The 19,383-nt window shown below is 43.0% G+C and overlaps 1 protein-coding gene across 1 annotated transcript in view; it reads left to right on the top strand.

Moving 5' to 3' along the window:
* The window catches only part of uba1 (ubiquitin-like modifier activating enzyme 1), a 272,418-nt gene that overhangs the window by 130,309 nt on the left and 122,726 nt on the right, over positions 1-19,383 (top strand). Inside the window, exons 17-19 of the mRNA XM_048606255.1 lie at positions 278-467; positions 4,594-4,682; positions 7,094-7,186. Coding sequence (XP_048462212.1) covers positions 278-467; positions 4,594-4,682; positions 7,094-7,186 — 372 coding nt within the window. The remainder of the gene's footprint in view (positions 1-277; positions 468-4,593; positions 4,683-7,093; positions 7,187-19,383) is intronic.

Raw genomic sequence — 19,383 nt, 5'->3', positions numbered from 1 at the left:
ATATTCGTCTTTGTCTCATTTTATTCAGTCCAAAGGACTCACTGTGTGTTTTGACTAAGCCAGCTTTCTCTTTTCTTTTGTTCTGGCTATGAGCTTGGTGTTGGCTACATACCTGAGATTCCATATGCTGTAACCATAAGCGTGTACACGTGTAAACATGTGCAAGAATGCATTTTTGACTGTTGAACCTCTGTTTCAGTTACTTTCCCATGCTGGGATGACTTTTTATGGTACTGCATTGGTGCATTGACTGAATTTGTTTCCCTTGTATTAACAGCACGTCCACATGGATTATATCATAGCAGCAGCTAACCTGTACGCGCAGAGTTATTGCATGGTGAGTTCTCAGGACAGAGCTACAGTCCAGCAGATACTGCTATCTGTCGATGTTCCTCCATTCACCCCAAAGTCAGGGGTCACCATCCACACTAATGACGCAGAGATGGAGGCAGCTGCCAATTCTGCAGGTGGGTTTGTCCATAGTATCTTCCTGTTCTCCTCTGTCACTAACCAGACGGTCACCGTTGCAAGTCCTGCTCTTTTGTACATTGAGTAAGGGAGAAGTACAATGTATAAATGTATCATAAAAAGGTTAAATGGCACCAGGAATGGAGTCCCACCAGCTGCTGGTCAGTCAGAGGTGGGAAGCTTTACATCACTCAGCAATGCCAATGAGACAGTGATAGGAATTGTTGGAAATACACACACTGAGGAATCCAGGCCACAAACGACAGATGATGGGGTGAGATCTAGTGAGGGGAGGAGCGTCATTGAGCCATACACCACTTCAGTCCAACTCATCCATGCCGAACAAATTTCCCAAACTAAACCAGTCCCGTTTGCCTGTGTTTAGCCCGTTTCCTTCGAAACCTTTGCTACTCATGTACCTTCAAATGTCTTTTAAATGTTGTAACTGCACCTGCATCTACCACCTCCTCTGGCAGCTCATTCCACACAGGAACCACTGTCTGTGTGAAAAAGAGTGAGTGCAGTTATGGCAAAATGGGGCCCTGATGTGGCCATTAATTTCCCACTTCAGTGGCTCAGTGGGCCAGTGGATGGGGGTTTGAGGAAGGGAGCTGCCCATGGGTCTCTCTGTCTCACAGATGGGAAGATGGTAGGCCTTCTCCCTGCTTTCTCCTGCCTGTTTAAATGCTCCACCGCCACCAAGCTCACCACAGAGAAGTCTGTTAAATTCAACCCAGTGTCCCTGCACCTCCCTCGCCAAACTCTCTAAGAATTTTACCCCCCTCAAGAACAGCACACCTCACTCTTCTAACTTCCTGAGAACGTCAGCCTATCCTACTCAGTCATTATAGGCAGGGAGATTCATGGCACTGAGTAGTGGTGAGTAAAATAGACTGGGAGCAGCTACTTGAGGATAAATCTACAGCAAAACAGTGGGAGGTGTTCAAGGTTACTGGGAGAAGTATAGGGAAATTTGTTCTCTTTATGGTGAACTGTAGGAGCAAGAAGCTCACAGAATCCTAGGTGTATTCAGGAATATTCAGGACTGGATGAAAAAGAGAGACAGGTAACATGTACAAATGGAGCAAATAACAGAGGCCCTAGAGGAGTATAAAAAGTGCAGGGGAATCTCAGGAAAGTGATTACGAGAGCAAAAACGGTCATGAAAAATTGCTAGCAAGCAACATTAGGAAGAATCCCAAGCAATTGTGGTGGCTTGGGCTCAATGGTTAGCACTTCTGCCTCAAAGTGCCAGGGTTCAATTCCACCTTCAGGTGACTATCTGTGTGCAGTTTGCACATGCTCCCCACATCTGTGTGGGTTTCCCTTGGGTGCTCTGGTTTCCTCCCACAGTCCAAAGATGTGCAGGTTAGGTGGATTAGCCGTACTAAATTGCGCATAGCGTTCTGTGACATGCAGGCTGGGTGGGCTAGCCATGGGAAATGTGGGGATACAGGGATAGGATTGGGAGTTGGGTCTGGGTGGGATGGCTCTTTAGAGGGATGGTATGGGCTGAAGGGCCTGCTTCCATACTGTAGGGATTCTATATTCTACAAGTAAATCAGAGGGAAGGAAAGAGTAGGGACCAAGGGGGCAATCTGTGCATGATGCTGGAGGATATTGGTAGAGTGATAAATGAGTACTTCACCTCAGTCTAAACTCGGGAGCAGGAGGATGCAAGTACAGCATTCGAGAAGGTAGACTGTGCTGTTCTTGAGTAGATTAATAGAAGAAGCAAGGAGATATTGGAGGTTTCGGCAGATTGAAAAGTGGACAAATTCCTGTGTCCGGATGAATTGTGTCCCGGGTTGCTGCGGGAGACAAGGGCGAAAATTATGGGGCCCTGACCCAAATTTTTAACTCATCTCTGATCACAAGGGTGGTGCCAGAGGATTGGAGTACAGCTAATGTGGTTCCACTTTACGAGAATTGTAGTTGAGATAGACCAGGGAACTATAGACCAGTCAGGCTAACGTCAGTGGAAGGGAATCTATTGGAGAAAATTAATCTCCATTTAGAGAGGCAAGGTTTGATCAAGGATAGTCAGCATGGCTTTGTCAGAGGGCGATTATGCCTAATAAATCTGGTAGAATTTTTCGAGAAGGTGACCAAGTGTTTGGATGAGGGCAGTTGATATAGTTTATATGGATTTCAGCAAAACCTTTGACAAGGTCCCGCATGGGAAACTGATAAAGGAAGTAAAAGCTCATAATTTGGCAAGATCCAAAATTAGTTTTGAGGCAGAAGACAGACAGAGGATGGTGGTAAAAGGCTGTTTGTGTGACTGGAGCCCATTGTGAGTGGTGTGCCATAGGGATCAGTGCTGTGTCCCATATTGTTTGTGATATTCATAAATGATTTAGATGAGATTGCTGGGGGTTGATAAGTTAGTTTGTGGATGACACAAAAATTGGCCGAGTGATTGACAGTGAGGAGGAAGGTGTTAGGTTACAGAAGGATATAAATGATTGGTCATATAGGCAGATCAGTGGCAGATGGAATTTAACACTGATAAATATGAGGTGATGTACTCTGGAAGGAGGAACAAGACAATGGAGTACTGAATGAGTGGCAAAACATTAGAAAGCTCAGGGAAACAGAGGTGGGGTGCTTGTCAACAGATCCCTGAAGGTGGCAGGGTGATCAACATTGTAGTAGGGTGGTTAAGAAAGCATACGGGATGCTTGCTTTTATCAGTCAAGGCATAACTTATAAGCCATGAGAGGTTATGTTGGAGCTGTACAGAACTTTAGTTAGACCACAGCTAGAGTACTGTGTGCAGTTCTAGTCACCACCCAATAGGAAGGATGTGATTGCACTGGAGGGGGTGCAGAGGAGATTTTCTGGAATGATCTCTGAGGTGGAGTTTTTCAGCGATGAAGAGAGACTGGATAAGCTCAGGTTGTTTCTTTGGAGCAAGGAAGATTGGGGGGGATTTGATGGAAGTATATAAGATTACAAAGGGCATGGTCAAGTTGAATAGAAAGCAGTTGTTCCACTTAGTTGAATGGTCAGTGACAGGGGCAATAATTTTGAAGTGAAAGGCAGGAAATTTAGGGGGGATTTGAGGAAAAACCTTTTAACCCAGCAGAGATCTGGAATGCACTGCCTGGGAGGGTTGTTGAGGTGAGAAAGCTCACAACCTTTAAAAAGTACTTGTAGGAGCACATGAAGTGTCATATTCGAAGCTATGGGTCGAGTGCAGGAAAGTAGGACTAGTGTCGGTAATAGTGTATTTTCGGCAGTACAGGCTCTCTTTTGCAGTCTATGATTCTATGAACAGTTGAGTACTGGAAATAAGTCCTTTTTCCTCAAAGTGCCCTATGTATTTTTTTCTTTTATTCTCTGCAGTAAATTTGATCTGAAGATTTAAATTTGCAAGCTTCCATCAACCTCTTGTGATCTGGCCAATTGTATAAATAGTCGAGCAGACACACCCTGGTGATGGCCTTGGGAATGTAATTGCCCACCTTTCATGTCAGCATGCTCACTCCAACTTCTGTATCAGTTCGTGTGTTTTGCGTTTTCATATTTAGAAAGAAAATGTTTGGGGTAAATCTTTGTCATTTCAGAAATGTGGGTTGTCAAAATGAAGCTCAATTGTTCTGAATTTGCCAGCTCTAGTCCGACAATTATAATTGAAAGCTCTCTGTAACATTTCTCTGACACCCTCTTCCAAAAATAGGAACGCATGCAATAAAAGAGCTGACTCAGACAGATTGCAGAGATCAAAAGATCTTGTTAAACCTTTGAATACACAAGTGCATGATCATTTCTGACTGTTTTCATACTGCTAATCTTATTTCGTACATGGAAACATTGCCTGTGGTGACACTTGAAGAATATGTTATATTTACTTTAGAGGCCTGCTGTCCCATTAGAAAGAGAGACTGATGGTGGTTTATATTTAAGGGTTCTTTCTCAACCTCTCCCCTCGCCTGAGGCATAGTGACCCTCAGATTAAACCACCACCAGTCATCCCTCTCTATTGAGAGAGAAGCCTTATGATCTGGTAGGGCTATGGTGACTTGACTCTATTTACATATTTGGACCAAGTTCTCATCACCTTTATTCTGTAATATCAACTTTCTCTGAACTCACCTTCTCAATTGTTTTCTATTTCAGATGACGAGCGTTTGATGGAATTGAAAAATCTCCTCTCTTCTCATAAGGATTTTACTGGATGTGAGATGCAACCTATTGACTTTGAGAAGGTATATTTGGTCTCACCAATTACAGATTCTTCAGAGAATTTTAAAAAGGAATTTTGTCGTTTTTCTCCACCTTCCTGTTTGGCTTTCCTGGAGGTTTCTTGCACTTCCTGTCAGCTATACCTTCAAATTGTGATTTCTTAGAGCATGCAGTCTCCTTCTTGTGCTGGTGAATAATGGAGCAATGCCCATCAGATGAGCCCTACATTTACTCTATTATCTTCAATTTAATTATTTACTTTTCACACATTCTGCTTTTCTTTATTCACTCATGGGGCGTAGGTGTCGCTGGCTGGGCCAGAATTTATTGACCATCCCTTGATGCCATTGAGAAGTTGGCGGTGAGATGCCTTCTTGAACTGCTGCAATCCTTGTGCTTTAGATAGACCCACAATGGGGAGGAAATCTTGGGGAGGGAATTCCAGGATTTTGTTTCTGTGACGGTGAAGCATCAGCGATATATTTTCAAGTCATGATGGTGTAGTGACTTGGAGTAGAACTTGCAGGTGGCAGTGGTGTTCCCATGTATCTGCTGCCCTTGTACTTCTAGAAGTGGCCATGAATTTGGAAGGTGCTGTCTAAGGATCTTCGGTGGATTTCTGAGTGCATCTTGTAAATAATACACATTGCGGCTGCCGTTGGTGATGGAGGGAGTGGATGTTTGTGGATGTGGTGCCAGTCAAGCGGGCTGCTTTGTCACATCTTAGAGTCACGCAGCAAGGAAACAGGCCCTTCAGCCCAACTTTTCCATGCTGGCCAGGTTTCCCAAAATTGAATTAGTCCCATTTGCCCGCATTTGGCCCATATCCCTCTAAACCTTTCCTATCTATTTACCTGCCCAAATGTCTTTTAAATATTGTAATTGTACCCACCTCTATCACTTCTTCTGGCAGCTCGTTCCATATCCTGGTGAAAAAATTACCCCTCAGGACCTATTTAAATCGTTCCCATCTCACCTTAAACCTCTGCCCTCTAGTTTTTGACTCCCCTATCCTTGGAAAAAGACCTTGGGTAATCACCTTATCGATGCCCCTCAGGGCTGGATGGTAGCGACCTTTGTGAGTGTTGTTGGTGTGGAAATGGTGGCAATGGTGTGGGAAGATCTGGTTTGCAAGATTAGCATTTCTTTTTTGTAACAGCAGGAACATCATTGTTTTTCTTTCATACAGCCATAAAGTGTGGTACTTTACTCAGTACCTGTGTACTCAGTCATCAACTTTGTCACTCCCCATGTTGCCTAGGATGGGCAGCAAATGTACAGTAACATCATACAGCCATAGGAATGTACAGCATGGAAACAGACCCTTCGGTCTAACTCGTCCATGCCGACCAGATACCCTAAATAAATCTAGTACCATTTGCCAGCATTTGGCCTATATCCCTCTAAACCCCTTTTTAGTCATATACCCATCCAGATGCCTTTTAAATGTTGTAATCACACCAGCAGCCACCACTTCCTCTGGCATCTCATTCCAAACACACACCACCCTCTGCATGAAAAAGTTACCCCTCACCTTAAACCTATGCCCTCTAGTTTTGGACTTACCCACCTCAGGGAAAAGACCTTGCCTATTTACCCTACCCATGCCCCTCATGCTTTTATAAACCTCGATAAGGTCACCCCTCAGCCTCTAACGCTCTAGGGAAAATAGCCCCAGTCTATTCAGCCTTTCCCTATATCTCAAACCCTCCAACCCTGACAACATTCCTGTAAATCTTTTCTGAACTGTTTCTAGTTTCACAACATCCTTCATATAGCAGGGAGACCAAAACTGCATGCAATAATCCAAAAGTGGCCTGACCAATGTCCTGTACTACTGCAACATGACCTCCCAACTCCTATGGTCAACCCATTAACTTATACAAGCATACCAAACGCCTTCTTCGCTATCCCACTCCTCTGATGGGGTCGTGTTTTATAAGGCAGTTCTTACTTTTATAAGGCAGTTAGATGATATGATATGTAAGGGTTAATGATATTACCTTCATCCACTGTTCCTGGGAGGGGCTAACCAGTATTGTTCAAGGTTCTCTGTTGTGAGCCATAATTTTTGATTTGATTTGATTTATTATTGTCACATGGACCTAGGTAGAGTGAAAAGTTTTGTTTGGTAGATTTTGTAGTAATGGTACATGGCCTTTCACTTAAGGGGTCTTTTGAATTATATATAGCTCTTAGGGCTAAAATGATCGAAGGGTATAAGGAGAAAGCAGGAACAAGGGAATGAATTGGATGATCTTATAGGATGGCACAGCAACTCAAGGGCCAAATGGCCCACTCCTGCTCCTATTTACTACATTCCTATGTAAAGAGAAAGATAATAGTTGACAAAACAAATAAAAAGTTATTTTTTTTAATACAAATGAAAAAGCCCATTTCTAATTTTCAGTAACGAGAATTATTAAATCTGCAGGACAACGATGCAAACTTCCACATGGATTTCATTGTCGCTGCCTCCAATTTGAGGGCCGAGAATTATAACATTCCAGCTGCCGATCGCCATAAGGTAGGCAACGCACACCTGGACACAGCACTTTGCAGCAGCATGCACAGGCAAGCAAGCGAACATGATCTTCCCCTGTAGGGGGGTGGAGTTCTGGGTGGGGTGTAGGGAGCATTAACCACGGCGCGTGCTGATTGCTGTTTAATGTCTGCCATGTGAACTGAGCTGGAATCTCCGAGACCCAATTAACAGTCAGAAGGTTAGTAATATCCTGGAAGTCATTAATCATTGTGTGTAACCCAACCAGGACTGTCCACACTGCACTGGTCTCTAAGCTTTCATGCTACCTGTACATACAAGCTCTCTGTCACTGTAACATCTGCAGAGTAAGATTGATTCCAACAATTAACCACAGGATATTAGCACAGAGCAGTCACAGCAGCAAATGGAAATGCCAGCAATTTTTAACCCTGGGGGAACATTAGGGAATATTGTTCCTGATTACATAGAATTTAAAGCTCAGAAACAGGACATTCAGTCTACCTGCCCTTTACTGGTGCTTATTCTGCACATGAGCCTCCTCCTTTCATTCTATTTATTTTCACTACTTCAACATATTCATGTATTCCTGTCTCCCTCATGTCCTGATCTAGGTTCCCTCCAAATGCCTCCATGTAAAAGCCTCCATAGTCCTACCAAGCCAAAGGGCGAATCTCTTATTAGAGAGGGGAGGCCATAAGACCATAAGACATAGGAGCAAAAATTAGGCCATTCGGCCCACCAAGTCTGCTCCGCCATTCAATCGTGGCTGATAAGTTCTTCAACCCCATTCTCCTGCTTTCTCCCTGTAGAGAGAGAGAGAGAGGAGAGAAAGAGAGGGTGCGTCTGGTGGTGGTTTAACCTGAGGGGTCACCATGCCTCAGGTGAGGGGAGAGGTTGAGAAGGCACCTAACCTGCATTGGAGTGTGTACTATGTCTTAATTTCTCTAAGTGCTAGCAAGTTCCTCATTCCACCAATTATCCCATTACTGGATTTATTAGTGATAATTTCATGTTTAGGGAATTTTTTGGCACAATCAGGAGTGTTATTGCCTCTCAGCCAGGAGCTCCAGGTTCAAGTCCTAACACAAGATTTGCTGGTCAAGGAAGGTGGGTTAGTAACATGGCCAACAGGTGGAGTATCGCCTTGTAAATTCTTACAAGACACACCAGTGGCAGGTGGCAAGAGTGGAAGCCAAGTGGAGGAAAGAAATTTGCAACCTTTACTCTCACTATGTAAAGCTCCAGACGCATGTAAAATATGAATGTTGCAACTGCGACTCAATTTGACTGAGTGAGCTGTAACATGTACCATCTTACGTTTACAGTTCCTAGTTTGTGTAAGCCTTAGAAATGGAAATATCTTTGCTGCATCCATCATTTCTTACAGACCTCTGTCAGGTTAGTCCTCAGCCTTCACTTTGTTAAAGGAGTGAGCCACAGCTTGCTTAACTCCTTACTGTTTTATTTTCTGTTTCTCCCTCCTTCAGTTCCCTGCCCTGCGATCATTTGCACGTGGTGACACATGCTTCGCTGAGCTCTCTCTGGCTTTCCAGCCCAGCACCGCTCTTTCTGTTCAATCCAAGACAGTGACAATCTGCATGTTACCTGACATCAATAAAGGCATCACTGCCAAAGCTGAGCCGGTTCTTCCCTGTTGTCCACAAACGCGTATCCTCCCGTGGGAGGCAGAAGCATGAGTGAATTGAAAATCACGAGGCAATTGAAAAGGGATTTGGGCAGCAGTGTGTGTTCCTGCTCACCTCATCATCCACAAAACTCCAGAGTTAAACTCAGGGAGCACAACACATCATCTGAAATCCGCCTGAGCTTCTACTTAAACCTGTATCATGGTGGCTCAGTGGTTAGCACTGCTGCCTCACAGTGCCAGAGTCCCAGGTTTGATTCCAGCCTCGGGTGACTGCGTGGAGTTTACAAATTCTCCTTGTGTCTGTATAGGTTTTCTCCTGCAGTCCAAAGATATGCAGGTTAGGTGGATTGGCCATGCTAAATTGCCCATAGTGTCCATGGATGTGAAGGCTAGGTGGATTGGAAAATGCAGGGTTTACAGGGTCCCAGGGATGCTGTTTGGAAGTTGGTGTGGACTTGATGGGCTGAATGGCCTGCTTCTGCACTGTACAGAGCCATATGATTAATATAGCTCATTAGCTGGGGAAGAAGGAACTTGTCTGTATTGACCATTTTTCCCACCCTCATGGCATTTCCAAATAATTGAAGACTATTTTTCGTAGTCGATATTTAAGTATAGGAAGCGGCAGAATCTTGGAAACAGGGTGTCTTTCAAATCACTGGGCTGCCTTGTTTTAATCTGAAACACGTTGGGAACAGGTAAAGGTTTCAGATTGTATCTTTCACTTTACTATGCCCTGACAGAATTAACAGGCCCACTTTTGCACTGCCAAAGACGGTGCCTGACCCTCAAAGTCAAACAGGAACGGTATCTTTACGATGGGTGTGAAATGTTCCAGACTGAATTTCAGATAAATGAGCACAAACTGAAGAGGCCCGATCACTGAAAACCTCTTAATTCAGTGCCAGGTTTCATCAGAAGCTGACTGAGGGAGCTACTCATCAGTCCAGCCCTAACCTTTAGCCACAACACCCAAACATTCGAAACAGAGAGAAGACTGGCACTGTGCCAGTGCACTTAACATCATTAATGTTTCTAAAGCAGTGTGTTTATAATAATATGAGAAGTGATGGCAGGCAGATGGAATCTGATTTACAATAGTCCTGTAAATGTGCACTCTGAAACTCTTCCGAATTATGTTAGTTGAAAAATGTTTACTATTAATTCTGCACATTGACTTGATTCCGAAATTCTTGATTTAATAGTACTCTGCCCTCATTTCCCTTGAGGTCACCTTTCCTTGGTACCCAATCTCAGCTCCTAAACACTTTGTTCTCTCTTTTGTACAATACACGGATAGTTTTAATGGAGGGCTCTATACGGGATCCAAAGTGGCAGAGGCATGGAAAAGAAATGGCATGAGAAGGCACTTTTCCACATTGTACGTGAAAGGTACACATGCCAATCACTTCAGTTGCACCAGTAAAGATATGTCATCCATTCCACTTGAGTCTAAAAATGGCACCGGGAGTCCTCCTGACATCCCAGGACCACCTACTTGAGGCATTTTGATCAGCTCACAGTGCCCTGTTGAGGCATTCACTCTGGGCATCTGCTCGAAGGATCCGGGTCAAATGATCACAAAGGCAACAGGATGGTGCGTGAAAACCGAAAGAATTGCGGATGCTGGAAGTCAGAAACAAAAACAGAAATTGCTAGAAAGTGAGAGGAGTTAAAAGAGACGTCGTTCAGGGTAAGGATGAGCTCAGCCAGGCAGAGGAAGCTGGTGGTGGATGGGAATGGTTCAGGTCTTTATTCCAGGAAGTAGCCGAGATCCCTAAGACCACCCTGATAGGAGATGGACATATAAAGGGCTTCCACATCCACGGTAAAGAGGAGGCAGCTGGAGCCCACAAACTGGAAATTCTGAAACTGACGTAAAGTGTCAGGAATCGCAGATGTAAGTGGGTAGGGACTGGACAAGGGGAGGATGAGTCTTGCACCGTGCACTCAGCTTGCAACCACCTATGGTGGCAGACCTGAAAATGCAGTCCAGTGATACAGTAGATTAAACCATGATGAGTTACTGCAAAGTACCGACCTTAACTCAACACTATTTGGTTTAGCTAGTCCTATGTCATAGCTGTTCTAGAGGAAAGATTAATCTGAACATTGCATTAGATCACTCTTTACAAATCCTAAGCCCTGTGACACCCAGCCAGACTTGCTGGCTGTGCTCCCAATGTAAAACGCTTGAGGAGGTTTCATTTATAGCCTCACAGTGCAGTTTCCTTCAGAGCCAGGTTTCTAATCAAGACCCCTTTGATCCCAAGGCGTATTGGAAAGTAGCACTTTCTTGTTCCTCGAACTAGGATTAAAACCTCGTCCTATGCCAAATTTCACATTGTGTCCTTCAAGGATAGAATATTTCTTGCTGCGCCATTGTTCATACATTTTGTGCATCTCATTTACAATAACACCTACCACAGCTGAGTGCATGGCCACAGTTACACATTTTGAGAGATGAAAAAATATTGTGTACTTACGCAACACATTTCACAACCTCAAGGAAAACCAACACACTTTGCGACTGATGAAGTATTTCTGAGATATAGATGTTATTGTATTTTGGGATTGTATCTGGGAATACCACCACCTCCAAGTTCCCCTCCAAGTCACTCGCCATCCTGACGTGGAAATATATCGCTGTTCCTTCACTGTCACTGGGTCAAAATCCTGGAATTCCCTTCCTAATAGCAGTGTGGGTCAACCCACAGCAGGAGGACTGCAGCGGTTCAAGATGGCAGCTCACCACCGCCTTCTCTAGGGCAACTAGGGATGGGCAAGAAATGCTGGGCCCAGCCAGAGACGCCCACATCCCACAAATGAATTAAAAAAATTTTTTTTTACTATTTTGTGGGCATGGCTGGCAAGGTCAGCTATTGTTGCCTATCCTGAATCAGCCTTGAGAAGGTGTTAGTGAGCTGCTTTCTTGAACCTCTGCGTCCATGTGGCGTAATTGTTGTATATGGGTCTTGAAGGACCTAAAAGGGTCAATACTGGAGCTGAGTGCAAAAGTACCGTTCACTGTGGTGGTTTTTCAAGGACCTTGTGAGAAAGGAAAGTAGGATCTTATGGGAGACATACCTCGGGATGGGTTTTTGTCATAATATACAGCCTATTCCTATCACTGATAAATAGTTCAGATACACAATAATCTACATCAAGATCACTCAATGAGACTCTTCTCATTAGACCAGGAGGAGGCTAGCCTTGGACATACAGTCCCAAATAATCATCAAAAGGACCCACGCACTTAGAAAATATGGATGGCGGCACACTGAATGGTAGATGCACCCACAGTCGTTCTGGAAAAGGACTTCCAGGATTTTGATCCCCTGACAGTGAAGGAGTGGCAATACAGCTCCCAGTCAGGACGGTGTCCAAGTGACCTGCACCTACACTCTGAGTGAGTTGAAGAGGTGCCTCAGTGCCACATAAGTGGGATGGACAATATAAAGTACCAACGATTTTCTTTTTTTTAATTCGGAGCGGGAATGATCCTTGCTTATAATCAAATTCTCGTACATCATCAAAATAAAATCCACTGTATTTTGGGTTAATTTAGATAATCCACTTTATTTTTAGAAGAGCTATTGACAGGATGTGGGCATCACTGACCAGGGGACCATTTATTGCCCATCCCTATCTGCCCAGAGGCCGCAACTCGACCACAATTGTTTCATACACTTACAAGCAATGAGAGTGCCATGTGTGAGCTAATTCGCAGTTAGCGGAAATTTTTAGATATTCTTTGAGAAAATAGGTGAGGAAAAAGATGTAGTTTTTTAAAGAAATGTATAATTGATGTTACCAGATTCTGAAAGACATATAGGTCCTTGATTTAGGAGCTGTGAAACTCTTCACTTTCCTTTTACCTTCTACTGATGGTCATCAGGTTTTTAAAACCTTCATTTGCTGTGATCCTTCTATGGCAATACTCTGTGAGCTTTGGCTGCTGACTGCTTACCCAAAGTATTTATAACTCAAGCAGGCTATTTAGTCCAACTGGACAGTGACCAAAGGACCATAAGACAAAGGCGCAGAAGGAGGCCATTCAACCCATCAGGACTGCTCTGCCATTCAATAAGATCATGGCTGTTCTGATAATCCTCAACTGCACCGTCCTGTCTTTTATGCTGCTGCCTAATCCTCCTCATGAGCCTTCACCTTGTCTAACTCTTCATCTAACTCCATAAACTGATCCTCCTATTCGTTAATAAAAACCAAAAGAACTGCAGATGCTGTAAATCAGGAAAACAGAAGTTGCTGGAAAAGCTCAGCAGGTCTGGCAGCATCTGTGAAGAAAAGAATCAGAGTTAACATTTCAGGTGAGGTGACTGTTCTGAGGAAGGGTCACAGGACCCGAAACGTTAACTCTGATTTTTTTCTTCACAGATGCTGCCAGACCTGCTGAGCTTTACCAGCAGCTTCTGTTTTTGTTCTTTCCATTCCTTTCTCCATCCTGGATTTATCAAGCTTTGAATTCCCCTTGAGTGCATTCCCTGGGCTAAAGAGTTCCCCATTCTAACCAATCAGTTGGTCATGAGGTTTCCCCTGAATTTCCCTATTGGATTCATTTGTGGCTTATCTTAAATTTATGGCCCCACTATCTGGTCTACATCACAAGTGAAAACATCTAGGAAAATATGACTTAGGACCAGATTGGAACATGTAGCACTTCGAGCCTGCTCCACCATCCAATAATGTCATGACTGATCTTTTTGTAGTTAAGAGTTAGTCACATTGCTGCGGGTTTAGAATCACTTTGAGGCTTGACCCGGTAAGGGTGACAGTTCTCTTCTCAAAGTGGCATCAGTGAACAAGATCGGACTTTCCTGACAATCAACAAATAATTATGCATTCATCATTAGACTCTTAATTCTTATTGAATTCATTTTTCACCATCTGCCACAGTAAGATTCGAACCCAAGTGCCCAGAACATTACGTCTCTCTGGGTTAATAGAATAGTGTTAATACAACTAGGCCATTGCCTCCCTCAAAGTTTAAAAAAAATCCATTGAGCGGAGAAGGCAGTTTCTCAATGGCAACAAGGGAAGGGCAATAAATGTTGGCCAGCCAGCGACGCCCACGTCCATGAGGGAATATAAAAAAGTCTAATGGAAACAACAAACTAAATATAGAATCCTTTCGGGTGCCCAGTCTAGAGAGGGGAAAGGAAGTATTGCCATACTCTTGTGAGCTGACATAGGATTTAGCAACTTTGGAAAAAGGAGAAGATTGTGAAAATTGCAGTAGTATTGTACGTTTGAACCCAGTGGCATTCATGCAGTGCGTCAGAAATTGTTTTCACTAATCTAATAAAACCAGCTTGTTTCTATTATTGTCCAGCCCAATTAACACGTTTCCTCTAGTACCTTGTTTACTGAGCCAGTCTTCCATTATTCCACACTTTTCCCACAATTGTTTCATACACTTACAACCATTGATACTGCCATGTCTGAGCTAATGCGGAGTTTGTGGATGTTTTAAGATATTGATTGAGAAAATTGGTGGTGAAAAGGATATTGCTTTTTAAAAAAAAGTCATGTTCACTGATTCTGAAAGACATATGGGTCCATGACTTAGAAGCTGCAAAACTCCTCACTTTCCTTTTACCCTATACTGATGGTCATCAGGTTTTTAAAACCTTCATTTGATGCAGTAAAATGGCTGCTGACTGCTTACCCAAAGTAGTTACAACTCAAGCAGGCCATTTAGTCCAACTAGACAGTGACCAGAAGATCATAAGACAAAGGCGCAGAAGTAGGCTATTCAGCCCATCAGGTCTGCTCTGCTATTCAATGAGATCATGGTTGCTCTGATAATCCTCAACGTTACTGTCATAGAAACATAGAAGATAGGAGCTGGAGGAGGCCATTCAGCCCTTCAATCCTGCTCTGCCGTTCTTCACAATCATGGCTGATTGTCCAACTCAATAGTCTAATCCTGCTTTCTCCTCATAACCTTTGGTACCATTCGCCCCAAGTGCTATATCTAGCCGCCTCTTGAATACATTCAATGTTTTGGCATCAACTACTTCCTGTGGTAATGAATTCCACAGGCTCACCACTCTTTGGGTGAAGCAATGTCTCTTCATCTCCGTCCTAAATCATCTACCCCGAATCCTCATACTGTGACCCCTGGTTCTGGACACACCCATCATCGGGAACATCCTCCCTGCATCTATCCTGTCCAGTCCTGTTAGAATTTTATAAGTCTTTAGGAGACTCCCCCCTCATTTGTCTGAATTCCAGCGAAAGCAATACAAACCTAGTCAATCTCTCCTCATACGTCAGACCCGCCTTCCCAGAATCAGCTTGGTAAACCTTCGCTCTACTCCCTTGAGAGCAAGAGCATTCTTCCTCAGAAAAGGAGACCAAAACTGAACACAATATTCCAGGAATGTTGTGGCCTCACCAAGGCCCTGTATAACTGCAACAACACATCCCTGCGCCTGTACTCGAAACTTCTCGCAATGAAGGCCAACGTACCATTTGCCTTCTTTACCCGTCTTTTATGCTGTTACCTAATCCTCCTCATGAGCCTTCTCCTTGTCTAACTCTTCTTCTAACTCCGTGAACAGATCCTTCTATTCCTTTGTCCCTCCTAGATTTATCTAGCTTTGAATTCCCCTTGATTCCCCTTGAGTGCATTCCCTGAGCTAAAGAGCCCCCATTCTAACCAATCAATTGGTCTTGAGGTTTCCCCTGAATTTCCCTATCGGATTCATTAGTAACTTATCTTAAATTTACGGCCCCAAGTTCTGGACTCCCTTACAAGCGAAGACATCCAGGAAAATATGATTTATGACCAGATTGGACCATGTGACTCTTTGAGCCTGCTCCACCATCCAATATGATCATGACTGATCTTTTTGTATTTCCAACCCCTTTGCCCCCACCCTCACTTTCCTGTCTGACTCTCGTATCTATCCAATTTCTTACTCAGCCTTGAATGAATTCAGTGACCCAGTCTCCACTACTTTCATGGGCAGAAAATTCCACAGATTAACAAACGTCTCAGAGAAAACAATATGTTCGTGTCTCCAACTCAAAAGGGAGAACCCTCCTATTCTTAAACTGCACCCCCTAGTTTCAGTCTCCTTCATGAGAAGAAATGTCTTCCAAGTGAGCAATCTGTCAAGTTCTCTTACAATCTTATATATTTCTGTGTGGTTACTCTCATTCTTTCAAACTATATCTATCCTTTCAAAACCTTTAATCTTTTTTAATATGATTATCCAGTCACCTTTCAGTTTTCTATCTACCAGAGGAAAAAAACCCTCACTCTGTTCAGTCTTTCTTGATAGGCATAACCACTCAGTTCTGGTATTTTTGTTTTTCAATTCCTTCTCAAATAACTTTTATAACATGGTAACTGTTCATATTTTTTTGGTCGCCATATTTGAGGAAGATTATATTTGTATTAATTGGACAAGGTCACAAAATCTCACGACAACAGGTTATAGTCCAACAGATTTATTTGAAAACACAAGCTTTCAGAGTCTCGCTCCTTCTTCAGGTTTGAGTGAAAGAGCTGGCATCAGTCACAGAATTTATAAGTGAAAGATCAAAGGATCAATAACTGATGAGGATATATTAAATAAACCTAAGATACTGTTAAATCTTTAATCAGCTCAAAGGTTTTAATTGATTAATATATATATATGTAAATCCCTGAATTTATTTCACGTCACTGTCCTGAGAGAACTAAAGGTTTTATCAGTGCAAAGAGGAGGTGACATTTTAGGTCAGACAATGCATGTTAGGTGTGAGGCCTTGTTTAGCATCTGTTTGTGCTTTGGTTTGGAGTCAGACTGGTTTTATTTCTAAAGTAGGAATTTATAAAACGCCTCATTGACTGACTGTCTATAAATTGTGTGGTTTTTGAACAAAATAGAATGTATCTTCAAATACAAACTCACCCCATAGATTTACATATGTCTGTGTGAAGGAAAGAGATAGTGAGAGTGTGTGTGTGTGTGTTGTGAGTGTGTGTGTGTGTGTGTGTGCGTGAAAGTGTGTTTATGTGAGAGTTAATAGAGCGGTGGGGTCACCTATAGTACGATATGAACCCAAGATCCAGTTGAGGCCATCCTCATGGGTACCAAAGTTGACTATCAGCCTCTGCTCAGCGACTCTGCGTTGTTGTGTACTCCGAAGTCCGCCTTGGAGGATGTTTACCCGAAGATCCAAGGCCGAGTGTCTTGACCGCTGGCAGCAGTACAGCAAAAGTTCACTAGATTGGTCCCTGGGATGAGATCCTTCCAAATGTTTCCTTTTCATGTATCTATCCAAATATCTTTTAAATGTTGTAATTTTACCCACCTCTACCATTTCCTCTGGCAGCTCATTCCAAGCATGCACCACCCTCTCTGTGAAAAAGTTGCCCCTCAGCTCCCTTTTAAATCTTCCCTCTCTCACCTTAAACCTATGATCTCTAATTTTGGACTCCCCTACCCTTGGAAAAAGATATTGACTATTCACCTTATCTATGCCCCTCATGATTTTATAAACTTCTATAAGGTCACCCTTCAGCCTCTGACACTCCAGGGAAAATAGCCCCAGCCTATTCAGCCTCTCCCTATAGCTCCAACCCTCCAGTCTGGTCAACATACTTGTAAATTTTTGCTGCACCTTTTCTAGTTTAACAACATCCTTCCAATGGCAGGGTGACCAGAATTGTACTTAGTATTCCAAAAGTGTCCTCACTAATGACTAATTTAGTTTGGGATACATGGTTGGCATGGACGGATTGGACCAAAGGATCTGTTTCCGTGGTGTATTACTCTATGACTCTGTGAGTGGGTTGTCCTACGATGAGAAGCTGTCATGGATTTAGCATAAGAGACCAATTATTTACAATGGGCTGAGAAGAAATGTCTTCATTTGAAGAGTTGTGAATCTTTTAAAGTTCTATGTCTGAGGGTTCTGGATGCACCATCATGGAATATATTTAAGACTGAGAAAGACAGATTTTTGATCTGTCAGGGAGTTGAGGGATATGGAAGCATACAAATGAGGAGTAATAGACCATTTGGCCCTTGACCCCGCTCCACCTGTCATTGCTGATCTGTTTCTTGTTTCCCATCTACTCCTGCTAACCTTTGATTTCATTACCTAATAAAAATCTAACTACCTCCAACACAAGGATTCTCAATGATCCCATATCCACCACATCCAAAGTTGTACAACTTGCCAAGAATAAAGTTCTCCTTATCCTGGTCCTAAAAGGGTAGCTCCTCATTTTAAAACATCACCTCCAGTTTCTGGACTGGCCCATAAGAGTAAACATCCATTTCATATTTGCCTTGTCAACAGAATCTTACACACTTCAATCAAGTCATTTCTTACTTTTCTAAACCCTAGTGAAAACAAGTCCAGTCTATCTAAACTTTTCTTATAAGACTCCTTCCAAGTGTCAATCAAGCAAATCTCCTCTGAACAGCTTCCAATGCGCGCATGTCTTTCCTTAAATAAAGAGAGTCAATATTCAAGATGTGGTCTCACCAATGCCTTAATAAGTGTCGCAGAACATCCTTTCTTTTATGTTCAGTTCCTCTCAGAATAAAGGATAGCATTCCATTAGCTTTCTTAATTACTTGCTGCATAAATATATTTTGTGATTCATGCACACGAAATCCTAGATCGCTCTGCAGCTCAGAATTCCGCAGTTGTTCTCCATTTAGGTAATACTCCACTTTTTTATTCTTCCTGCCGAGGCGAACTTCACATTTTCCCTATGTTTTACGTCAAATCTGCCAGATGTTTGCCCAATCACCTAACCTATCAATCTGCAGCCTTCTAATGTCCTCTTCACAACATACTTTCCGAGCTATTTTTGTGCCTGCTACAAGTTCACCTACCATATCTTCACTCCTGTCGTCTTAGTCATTGATATAAATCACAAAACACTGAGGCCCCGACACAGATTCCTGTTGGGCTCCACTTCTCACATCTGCCAATCAGAAAAAATGATGACTGATTTATGCCTACTTTCTGTTTTCTGCCAGCCAGCCAGTCTTCTATCCATGCTAATATATTACCCACAACATGTGGACTCCTACTTTGCACAATAACATATTATGTGGCACCTTGTCAAATGCCTTTTGGAAATTTAAGTCTATTATGTTAATGTGTTCCTCCTTATCCAGAGTACATGTGATTCACTCAAAGAACACTTCTTTTATTCATTCATGAGATGAGGGTGTCACTGGCTAGGCTAGCATTTATTACCCATTCCTAATTGCCCATAGGGCAGTTAAGAGTCAACCACATTGCTGTGGGTCTGGAATCACATGTTGACCAGACCAGGAGAGGATGGCAGTTTCAACAACAACACAGTGTGGAGCTGGAGGAACACAGCAGGTAAGGTAGCATCAGAGGAGCAGGAAAGTTGACATTTCAGGTTGGGACCCTTCTTCAGAAATGGCCGTTCTGAAGAAGGATCCCGACTCGAAATAAAAACCAAAAGAATTGCAGATGCTGTAAATCAGGAACAAAAACAAAGTTGCTGGAAAAGCTCAGCAGGTCTGGCAGCATCTGTGGAGGAGAAAACAGAGTTAAC

The sequence above is a fragment of the Rhincodon typus genome, chromosome 16 (assembly GCF_021869965.1).
Source record: "Rhincodon typus isolate 14 chromosome 16, sRhiTyp1.1, whole genome shotgun sequence".
NCBI lineage: Eukaryota > Metazoa > Chordata > Chondrichthyes > Orectolobiformes > Rhincodontidae > Rhincodon > Rhincodon typus.
The sequence above is the reverse complement of the archived record's forward strand: the minus strand, read 5'-3'. Positions and strand labels throughout refer to the sequence as shown.